Source organism: Lissotriton vulgaris, chromosome 6, assembly GCF_964263255.1.
Source record: "Lissotriton vulgaris chromosome 6, aLisVul1.2, whole genome shotgun sequence".
Classification (NCBI taxonomy): domain Eukaryota; kingdom Metazoa; phylum Chordata; class Amphibia; order Caudata; family Salamandridae; genus Lissotriton; species Lissotriton vulgaris.
Genome location: NC_141694.1, coordinates 1,064,063,544 through 1,064,075,555, shown reverse-complemented (window position 1 = coordinate 1,064,075,555; position 12,012 = coordinate 1,064,063,544). Strand labels below are relative to the sequence as shown.

At 44.3% G+C, this 12,012-nt stretch overlaps 1 protein-coding gene across 2 annotated transcripts in view; it reads left to right on the top strand.

The window, feature by feature from the left end:
- Positions 1-12,012, top strand: part of FAM120B (family with sequence similarity 120 member B) — a 1,223,188-nt gene that overhangs the window by 1,184,073 nt on the left and 27,103 nt on the right. For both annotated transcript variants that reach the window (XM_086927133.1, XM_086927134.1), the window contains one exon: positions 6,036-6,096. In XM_086927133.1, coding sequence (XP_086783259.1) covers positions 6,036-6,096 — 61 coding nt within the window. The remainder of the gene's footprint in view (positions 1-6,035; positions 6,097-12,012) is intronic.

Below are 12,012 nucleotides of genomic sequence, written 5' to 3'. Positions count from 1 at the left end.
CTTGTTTTCCACAGATAAACTGGATATTTTTCTAAAACTGGTGTGGTGTCATTTTAGAATGTTTTCACTGTATTCCTGCTAGTTATGTGCAAATGCTCTGTACACTGCCTCTGAAATACACCAGATTGCTCTTCCCAAGCTACTAGCTGCAGGGTTAATTTTAGACGTGTAATCTCCTTATCCTGACTAGAGTTGAGGATTCTGCCTGGCTTAGGTGCAAACCCTAGCCAACCAGAAAAAAACATTGCTAACACTTCCCAACCAGTATCTTGCCTCCTTATTGCTTTTAGCCGTGCAGAACAGCAGCTGCGCTGATGTACAACTTGGTTCCAAAAAAATTAACAAATCAAATAGATATCACATAGGTGCGGCCTATTGGTTTTGCCAATGCTGGTTCTTAGTGATTGTGTGCTTTCCTGCACCATTGTCATTTAGTCCTTTTATTTAAAGCAATGCTGCCTTTAATTTTACATTTCCTGTATAACAAAAGGTAAAATCATGTATGTTTGCAGTGGATTTCCTGTAATTCCCACCTAGGAGGGAAGCAAAAAAGATGTGTACAGGCACGAAATTCCAGGGAACAATACAGTTGTTTACAGTAAGCAGCAGTCTGAACTGGCAGAGGGTCACAGCAGTTCTTATCTCAGCAGGAATATTGGTCCAGAGCATAGTTGAGAAGACATGTTTTCTGTGTTTTTCTTGCAAATTTTTGTCTCCAGTCTGGTGTTATCTTGGCTCCTGGTGTGGCGTTGCCTACCGTGGTGGTTATTGTCTCGGCCCAGTATTTCGGAGTGTAATTTCTGAAGGCTGGTATGTGAAGCAGTTGGTCTTGAAGATTAAACAGGTACGCCATGGGTGCCAGTGTAATTCCTAAAGCATTGGGTTGATGTGGTTGAAATTCGTACGTACCTGATGGGACAGTCTGCAGTGTTTAGTATGTCCTTCAGTAATGGCAAAGTTGTGTTTGGGAGGCCCTTAAGTGAGCATTACTTCTACTGAGGTGGGAGCAAACCAAATCTTACACTGTTCTGAAATTTACTTCTGGAAGCAACAGGGAAGTTTCTGTGGTAGAGGAAGGCATTGATGCTGTTGGGGAGGAGTGTGATGTCATGGCCTCACATAGATTTGGTAATGAATGATGGAAGAATGTAACCTTCATAGGAGGTCACAGAGAGAGAGAGAGAGTTCAGGATGTTGACGAATATAGTATGTAGGAGGAGGTTTAAGGCAGTCCACTGAAGGATAGAGAGATAGAAATAGGTAGTAAATGGATGTCTGGAGTATGTTGTGGATATGTGATCTATTTTTCATCTTCTCAGTAAAGAACTGATACATTTCATTACATGTTTCGACTGATAGAGGAATACATAGGCCTTCTGGAGAGGATTGAAGTAGCTTTTCACATGGCATGTCTAAACACTCTGCCCGCCTGGGCTGAAGACATTGGCAGATCTGTACCCAGGAAACACATTTTATTCTCTTCCTGCTTCCTGTGGTCCAATGGACACATTGCTCTTCTATCAGCTACAGACTATCTATAGGGAGCTCCATCCAACATTCCCCCCAACTTCCACCTTCAATGCCCACTCTTGACTTCATATATACATCCCACTAAATTATACGCCCTTACATTGTTGACCACCTCCATCTCCACTGATTGCGCACGTGCGGCGAAGATCTAGGCGTGGACATTTCCCAAGCTGATTGGCTTTATTGCTGCAACCAGACAAAGAAACTACCTCCCAACTACTGTCTCCGTCTCATACATTTCACTGTGGAATTCGATTCCATCGGAGGCACGTGCTACAAATAATTACCTGTCATTTAGAAAACTCATCAAAACCTGGTTGTTCCCTTCTACCCAGGGTTCCTAAGTGGCGCTACCCGGCCCCCCTGGAGTAGTTCGCCTTTCTCTCAAACTGTCTGCAAGCGCTGGGACGCCCCGTCACTGGGGTAGCCATGCGCTCTACAAGCATTTTTAACATTAACATTAACATTATCTGCACAGGTTATACCGCACCCCTGTTCAGCTACATAAATTGGGACTCATAACCAACGATAGGTGCATGCGTTACTCTGCCCCATATGCAGATTTTACTCATCTTGCATGTTTATGCCAAGGGTGTCGGATTTCTGGATGGCTGTCTATGCCGCCGTTTCTGAGATTACCTCCGCACAGGTTCAGCCCGACCTGCCGTTGTGCCTGCTGGGCTTTGTCAAGTTTTGCCCGGATGCTTCTCACCGCCTGGTAGCAATGCTGCTTGTCCTTGCGTGGCTAAGGGTGGCCATGTGTTGGGGTCGCAGACCGGCGCCCAAGCTCGCCAAATGCTTGAAGATGCTTCGAGATGCCAGACCCTGTTATCTGAATTCTGGGACCTTATGCCTGCTAGATCTCGCCCACCTGACATATGGGGTCCCATGGTGACATACCTTCATTCTCGATCACACCTGAGCCAGACTGCCTCTCCCGTGCGTTCCCTGCCGGCACCCCGACCGCGGCGGTCGCCTGGGCTAGTCAGTAATTGTCTCCTTACCTGTCCCCACCTCCCTCCCCCGGCTGTGCCTGCTCCTTCCCCTACAGTGCTGTTATCACCTCCTACAGCTATGAGCTGCTCATGGTGCTGTAGCCGTGTTGTACAGGTTAATGCTTCTTTCTGATTTCGATTTCCCTATGTGTATTGTACTCCGCAAACAGCCTGATGTGTACAATGTTCTGATCTGATGCAAAGGTGTATTCTGATTATGGTGAATCTGTCAATAAAGGTTTTGAAAAAATAAAGTAGCTCTTCACAGCCCTAAAGAGGGTTTTGCTTCTCTTAATTGTATCATTGATCATAGTCTGTAGAATGTGGCTTTAGTTGTGGTGATGACATATTTGTGTGTGCAGTGGAGTGCATTGGGTTAGGACATCTTTGAATGCTGTGTTTTCAGGGAAGCATTGAGTTCTACATGAATCTCCAGAGTTGTGTTGTAGATGTCAAGGAGTTTGTTGACATCAGATGTGGATTGGAAGGTGTTAAACATGTGCATACTTGAAGAGGACTTTGAAGAAGCAGAATGTTAGTTTTCTTTTTTCGTTTGACCTTAAAGAGTTTGGTGTGAAAGATGGAAAAGAGGATGACGAAGTGATCCCTTCAGTCCAGTGTTATTTTGACCTTCCAATGGATTGTAGTATGGATTAACAGGTGAACGTTGAGCACATATCCTTTGGAGTGCCTTGGCCGAGTGATGTGCTACTTTATTTTCAGAGTGGTGGCAAGAATGTAGTGTGATTCCTTATTTTTTTCATGCTGGGGTCTCTGGACATGTTGAAGTCAACAAGGCTATGGGGTTGGGTGCACTGCGCCATGGGTTTGATTGCTTGTCCTGTTGGGTGTGTGTATGTGTTAGTGAGTTATATGTGGAGGAGGTTCTTAATTCGATTTTTTTCTTTGCATGGTCTGAGCATGAGTCTGGGTATGTAAAGTGCTTCAATGTGGCGGAGGTATATGAGGGATTACCTGAGCAGCTTAGGTTCTAGCCTTAGGTCCTTCCTGGTCTTAGGAGACCCAGACAGGTCATGCCCTTGTCTTTATCCACTCTTTGCTGAGGCGACAGCAAGATGGCTGTAAAGACAGCTGGAAATTGAAGATAGATGGTGGTGATTGGCTGGCGAGATGGAGAGCAGGCATGTCACAGGGCCAGGCTGCACATGGGCATTTATGTGGCACTTCATTTATTCGCTATCATGCACCTTTTGAAAGTGAAATGTGAATCTTATAAACTCCCCATTTGCACAGATGTTTCACAAATAATGTGTGACTCAATACTACAGACCAGAGGTAAAATCTTCAGCTGTCAGATAAATTATGGATTTGCAGAGGGGGCTAAGAATACATAACAAAACCCTTGATGGCGTCTTCAATTTGGTAAAGATAAAAACAGTACAGAGTATGAGAACCTTATGGTATGTACCCTGCACACTCTACCAATTAGTAAGAACAAACCTATTTTCCCAGGAGAGTGTCTGTAATAGGCACACCTGAAGGATTTAGAGCTTTTTTCATAGTTTTTTGAGTTAAGTCCTACCTTACTCATTTTTAAGGTTAATCTACTGGCAAAAGATATAGGAAAAGTGAAAAACATGCTATGGTCCCACATATGAACATCTAATTTAAGTTGTAAAGCGGTTGAGAATTGCATTAAAAAATCTGCCATCTGATTATGACAACTCAAACTGCTATATACATTTGATGGGCCTGCGACCTTACAATACAACATGTATTCCAAAGAAACAGCCCATGTACATTTATAAATAGTAATGTTTTCTTTATTAATCACATTTATATCATGCCTACTATCCCTGATGAGGTGTTGAAGCTCTTTTATGGCGCGGCTGCACCGAATTCAGAACTCTGCCGCTCGTCTTCTCCACTTGTAAATCCAGAAACACACATCTCCACTGCCTTGTGGACCCTACATTGGTTACCAGAAGAACTGTAATCACTCTGGCTTGTATCTCACACAAAATAATACAAATGCGTAGGACCACTCTTCATCATGAAGAAAATCAACAAATACATTCAACAAAGGAACCTGCGCTTGAGAATGGTGCCATGCCTCAAAATTCCTACATACAAGAACAAAAACATGGGTAAAACATCTTTCTCTGTGCGAACAGCCTAACTATGGATTCAGAACTCGCAAACATTAGATCCACTGACGTACATCTTAGCTTCAGAAGGTTAGTCAAGAGCTGTCTCTTTCCCACATGATAACTATACTTAAAACACAGAAGTGTACCACAACAGTATACTCAGACATGACAAACTATGTTTCTCACTGTATGGAGATGAGGTTGTTGTTATGCATGTGTCATTGTACTATGCTCCTGTTATAAGAAGATACTTTTATCTAAGGGGTGAAAGAATATTACACCACAAGATACTTGTGCATATCAGACCTTGTCTAAAGTTCTTCTTCTATGAACATATAGGTGCATATATATAGAGGTTTCTGCCCACTACTAAAACTTTCAGAAGTGTCATGTGTATATATGTATGTAAAAGGTAATTACAGTTATTTGCAATAAAAAAATAGCATACTTCACAAGATGAATGTGCACATTAGACCATGTAAATATCGCTGTCTCTGTGTATGTATGGGTATTTATATAGAATGGGGTACAAGCAGGTACACGGCGTCCCCCCACTCTTTTTAAAGGGTGGACGCCATCCCCCCTGACAAGAAGCTAGGCCTCACAGAAATATGCTGAACATGTCCCGGTGTAATTTTCAGACACCGGGACACGTTCAGCACGTGATGTCATGAGGTCATTTGCATATTGTTTGTCCCTTCACTTCGTTTTATAGGACGTGTGCCCTGCATTTGTCCCAGATTGTCCAGATTTTTTGAGTCTGGGAACACAGGGCTCAATTTAGTCTGCAGGAATTTCCAGCTGGTAAAATCAAATGTGGAGCACGCAAGGTGTGGTAAGCTGAAAAATGAATTCCAGGAATTTGATTGAAGAAAAAAGTTTATTCCAGTAAATGAGCATGTCTGGTACCATCAGCTGAATAATGGAAACTAACAGTGGAACATACAGCATTCCATTACAACTCTGAATTAGAACATAGAATATAAACACATTCAAAAGACTACAAACATTTAAAGGAATACGCTCTAGGTTACTACATGACCTAAAGAGATACAGAGGAAATAATCAAATACTACACAGGTACTCGTCTGACCCGCGCCTGCGGCACGGGGGAGCCTGTAATGCTCCTGCCTGCCAACCTACAGCGTACCATGTCCCCTGAAATCCACCAGAGCATAAGCCCATGGACAATGACTCTGAATAGGTGGATTTAGGCATGAGGAGAATGGTGTGAAAATGAAATGTGGCCAACTGGCGTCCTTCCACTTAAATCCACCTAACTCATATTCAGGCTCGACGGGGTTTCAATGTAGAAGTTTTTCAGACTTCCGTTTTTCCTTTCGTACATTATCTGTAGTTACCAGCTAACATTTGTGTTTTCTGTGACCTTTTTCTTCAGGTAGAGGATACCGTTCAGGAAACAGACACCAGAGAAGCAGAGGATACCAGTTTGCTCCCAGGTAAATAATGTTTATGAGAAATTAAATAACAGTACCAATTTGTCACATAAAGGGTAGCACTTTGAATTATATATATATTCGAAATCTTCTCCATTCAACGTAGATTTTTTGGAGACGCTTGCCCTCAGGAAAAATATTACTGGGCTCGAACAGATGTTCCTAGTAGCAGAGCTGTTTCTGAGGTGGCACGGCCAAGAGAAGTAGCTAATTTCTTAGCTATTGGATGCATCTTAAGGAATGGCCTGTGAAACAAGACCAGGAGCCTGACATACACAAAGCAGAAAATGGACGACTCTTGAGAGCCACCAAGGGACAAAACCAAAGTGTGATCATAAAATCTAGATCTCAAAAAGAAATGTGTGTCAAAATATTTTTCATATTTGACTACTTGGAGCTGCAAAATTGGATCAAGAAGCGACTTGAAGGTTTCCCCAAGACGGAAAGGACCATCTTGAGGTAGTTTTCATTAAAGGTGATCTGTCTACAGTTGGAGACTAAGGGCTTAATCACGAGTCTGGCAGTCCACAGACTGCCAGACTCGTGGGGGTGTGCGGCGGCGGTCTTCCAACCGGCCTATTACGATTTGGGCAATTGAACCGCCATTGCCCTGCTGCAGCCCCCATGGAACCGCCGTTCCCTTGTGGTGTTACGACGGTCAGGAGGCATCAATATGCTTGGCGGGACTGCCATGGTCCCACCAAGCATATTAGGAGTTTCCTCTCCGCCATGGTTTTTATGGCGATTCCTCCTCCATGAAAACCCTGGGGGAAAGGAAGCAAAGGGGGCTCTACAGGGCCCCCTTGTATCTCTGCGCCCTGGGTTGCATGCAGGGTGGCACAAAATGAGCCCTCCTTAACAGTCCATGCCGTTCAGGAACTGTTTTTGACGTTCCCATTGCGGTGCACATTTTCAGGGCTCCGCCGTGGAAATGTCAAAAACAAAGCCCATCGGACAGGATGAAACTCCTAATTTGGCGGGCGACCTCGCCACAGCTTCAACAGTGCGGTGGCGGAGCGGAACCGACACCGCACCCACAAAGTCATAATTAGGTTCTAAGGGATTTAGTGAGAAGGAGGATCTATAAGGTTCCCCTAGCTCATCTAGAAATGTTGGAACCTGTAGGTTTCTGATGGTGGAACCTCATCTGGCTTCAGTGTAAGTCCACTGGCATCCATACATTGTGTGCGGCACCCTATTTAGGACGTGCTATCTGACACATAATATTCCTGGCCAGGACTTGGGTAGGAAACGGTATTGAATGATGACCCCATGCACTGATAGAAAACAACCTTTATGTCAGGGTCATTGGTTTTTGTTTCCCAGAAACAAAATACTGTTATGGGGTTTGTTTCCGAGGAACAAGATCTTTTCTGAGGGGTGTGCTATGTCATGAAACTGTGTCTGCATGACCACTTTTGGTAAGTTTTGCCAACCGGAACCTATTGAGGACAGAGGTGCCGGGGTGGTGGTTCTCTGCCACCCTTAAGAGACTTCCTTAGCAGGATCCACCACCTTAAAGCATATTTTAACTTTTTTTTTAAAATGATCTCTAAATTTCTTTATGGCAGTTTTTCCAATTCATCAGATAACTAAAAACACTTTTTCCATAATTTTTGAGCCTAGAGATCCACACATGTTTTACTTTTTACATTATCCTGTGTCGGAGGTGTCGGAGAAGAGTTACATACGTAAAGCATTAGTCCACTTTTGTATTCGTACAAAATCTTACACTCTCCTTCCATGTTTCCATTCCTGAAATTAGGAGTCAAACATCCATGTTGCTTTTACAAAAAGAAAAGCTCCCTGTTTCGTGGTTTCTATAAGCTTTATGCACTCAGAGGTCTTAAAATGAATGACACAAACATATCAAGCAGAACTTACTTAAAGTTGCTTTCTTTGCACATCTCAGAAAATATTTTTTGGCCGATAGAGACTTTGACATCCAGAATCCTCACCTTTTGTATACCCCCTGGGCTTTAGATTGGACTCTGCCACTTTTTCAGCAGTAGCTCTGCGAGCCACCAGGTTGTGCCATGCGGCTCTGCATTGACACCATTCCACTCAAGAAATGACGTGCAGAGCCTATGTATGCGCCACACCTGCATACTGACATCGGTCCCTTTCTTTTTTTGTCTCCATCAAAAGCAGATAGGGATCAACCTCTTGTCTCTTTTGAGACTCTTTTCCTCACAATTTTCAAGGGTGTGCAAGGGATATGTCACCTCCTAAAATAACAGGTTTTAAACCTTGTAAGGACTGTTGCAAGCAAATATCTGTGACAGATCCTCATCAGATGTGCCTGTCGTGCCTTGGGTCGAGTCGCGACTCCTGGGCCTGCAGAAAGAATGCATCGATTAACCTTATGCCCATACGTGACTGCAAGATGAAACTGTATGTCGCCAAGCACTGCAAGACTCCACATTATCACCTGCTCAAGGGTCAGTCCTGTACCAGTCCAAGAGTCGTCGGTGTCAATCCCAAGACCAATCGATGTCATGCTCCAACTCTTCAGGTAAGTTGAAGGAGAAGCATAAGAAGTCTAAGCTTGACTCGGCCCCTTCCACCACTCTCCTTCTCCAGAGATGGTGCGTGGGTGTAGTCCTGTCTCTCGATCTCGCAGCTAGTCAACATTGTAGTCTAACCTGCAACTGGCCCCAGCACAACCTGAGTTTCTGGGGCCATCTGCAGCACTGAGGCAGATTGAAGTGTTCTGCCAGGCCATGCTTCGACTCTTCAGATCCCTTCAGACACCCTCTGGTGCACCTGCCAAGGAGCTGATAGCCCGCCACCCCCATCAGGGGTGCTGCTGGTGGATTTGCCCTCAGCATCAGATAGACCTTCCGACATTCGCTCTGGGCCTCACCTGCTCCTATGCCAACTCCAACTCCACACTCCATGCCAGTTCCTGGCATGCTGATGCCAACTACGCCGATACCGGAGGGGCGAGATGCCCGTTGTGCTCTCCGACTCCGGGTCAGCACCTCGAAGACCTCCACCAAGGCTGTGCCTGGTTTCCATGGAATCACATCGGCGCTTGACATTCCTCCTTTACCAGGCCGATCTTAAATTTCGCATTCTTTGTAACGCACTGATTCGGACGACTATTTTAAAGCAGGTGATGAGATTGGTCAGTCCTGCGAAGCAGAGAATTGGTACGATTGCCTTCATGATGCTAGTGGCCTTGAAACCCCTTTTGATACTGGCCTTCTAACATCCCCAGGCCCTCCACTGAAAAGAGTGTTTCCTTTTTCTGTTGTCTGGTGGAGGGTGGCTGAAGTTCTCGACCACCAACTCCCCACCGTAGAGGTTAAGACCAATGTTTAGTATAAGGTCTTCAGCCAGGATAAATCCCTACTGAGCCCCTTCTACCTTATAAGGAGGTACACACTGAAACCATTTCAGGGGCATGGGCTAAACCTTGTTGTTGCTCCTCATTACATTTCAAGACACCACTGAACTGCTTGGGCAAACCTGCCTTTTTATCTCAACAGCCGGCACGAGAGCTTAGTGATGCAAACGTTTACTAGCCAGACAAATCCAAACACTTTTCTGATGACTCCACACCTGGAATTCAAAATAGTGCCTATCTTTGGATAGTGGGTATTTTCTTCCAGCAGTTAGGCCCTTAGGTCCAATCAATGCAAGTTGCCTGCTGAGTTGCAACTCCCACGCTCCTTATGATTCAGTGGCTGAAGGCCTCTCAGGTGTCCCAGAAGACCCTCGTCCTTTCCTGACCCAATCTATACAGGATGGCTGTGACGTGGTCAAGTTCACAATTGGTGGTGGCCTAGATCCCTGGGTTTTTGTGCCCTACCTTGCCAGCCCCATCAGCCTTCCCGTTCATTTCATGGTTTCAGAAGAGGTGCCCTGTACCAGCAGCAACTTGTGCCTCAGCAAGGTGCCCAGCAATTCTGTGGCCGAGATCATGGTATCTACCTATCCCACGGTCAGGGTCAATGAACCAGTTAGCCTACTTCCTCCCACCAGACCGGACTGCCAGCGCCCCAACTGCCAACAGTGCCGTGGGTAATGTGTCATGGGCCCTAGTGCAAGGAAGATTGTTAAGAGCACAGTGGCCCCTTTTCCTTTCTGTGTCCCTCCTTTTTTCTTTACATGGCCTTTTCTCCCTTGTTTACTTTGACTTGCAGTGCAGCATCGAATTGTATTTAAAACACTGTCACCATGTCTTTTACAGCTCTAGTCCAGATTGCTCATTCTCTTGTCCATTCCCAAGATACAAAAGACAACGGTGAGAAGCCAGGGGATGTTGTGCCTTTTTTATCTGGGCCCAAAATTATGGAATGGCTTCCCCTCCTGCCTCTAGAAGGAAAGTACCTTTCGGTGTTTTGTAAAAAGTTGAAAACTCAAACGTACCACCAGGGAACTGTCTATAGATCTTTTTTTTTGTCAAACTTGTTTTTATTAAGTTTTACAGAACATCAATCAACTAGCATGGTAATACATCTTGTCTTTGCATTCAGATATAGCTATCAACAATCTATTGTCATATACAGATTCTACCGGATGAACTGATTCACATCTTTTGTAGTTATTTCTTCAGGTATTACCTAAGACCCTTCATTGCTAGTTGATAAAACAAATGGAAAGAATAACAAACACAAATACATATCATCTGTGCTGTCAGTCCTTCCCCCCTCCCATATCCCTCCCCTTCCCCAGATCCTTTCCTTGTGGAGTCTATAGATCTTTTGTTTGAATTATCTTGGTGCCTTTAGACCCAGGATGCCCTCTCACTCAGTGTGCCACAGCACATTTACGCTTCAAAAGACAATGGTCCCAAACAGCACATTTACGCAGCACGCACTCTTGTGGACTTTATGCCCTATGGACTGTATGTACAATCATGGGAGTGCAAAGTTTTTCATACCCGAGCAAAGTTCTCAAGTCAGAATTCAATCTCTGATTCGGAGGTATTCCTGGTGTCCTACTTTTTGCTTGGGCTAGTTTTACTCCAGCACACTGTCAATATTACGTCGCGAATGCTGTAGATAGTAGTGGAATTGGTTGCTCTTTTTTTCTCATGAGTTGGCTGTAAATCCATTTTCCTTTAGACGTTCAGGCTGGAGTGATGTTCACAATGTTTTGGTTTCTCCAAAAACTTAAAAAGGAATATTCATGTCCTGACTTTAATGTGAAAATCCACTTGGAGGATTAATTGCGAACTACAGGTAGCAATCTTACTATTTCCAAGAATTGCAAAAAGTTTGTGAGACAAAAACTATGCATGCAACTCATGATGTGTTGATAAGTGGAGCATACATGGTATGATGGAACAAGCTTAGATTTTCATATGAACGCACAGCCATTTTTAGGGTTGAGCCTGCGAGAGCATGCTCTAGAGCATGCGTCTCACTTGCAAGACACTATTGTTTACAAAAAGGACTTGGAGCCCGCCCATTGCTTACTATTGCTACAGTGTCCCTCTTCTTTGCAGCTTCCTTAATTGGCCTATGTTGGCAAGCGCCCCTTCCGATCATTTCAATGGAGCAGGGACCAAGGACAGATGGATTCAACTTTATCAGTTCCCATGACACTGCCTGATGCTTCCTCCATAGCATGATTGTATGTAGAAGTGTTTGCAGTCCCACAGACATTTCTGTTCCATTAAGAAGTTGCTATCTATGCTTACCGAGGAGCATTATTAAGCTGTCCAGCGCCTTTTACACATTATAGAACTACTCATACCCTAGCCCTGTTGAAACAACACCTTGACCTATCTTTACATACTGTGGTGTTTAATTCCACTCAGCACCCTTAAATTGCGTATTTGTTGCATTTACCGTTATCTCTGTCTGTTCTTGAAACATGCATGTGTTGACTTTCTTGGTAGGAGGCTTAGTTGGGGAGTGTAAACTTTTCTTTCCCTGTCCAATTGCTTCACTTTCTTTTCATTTA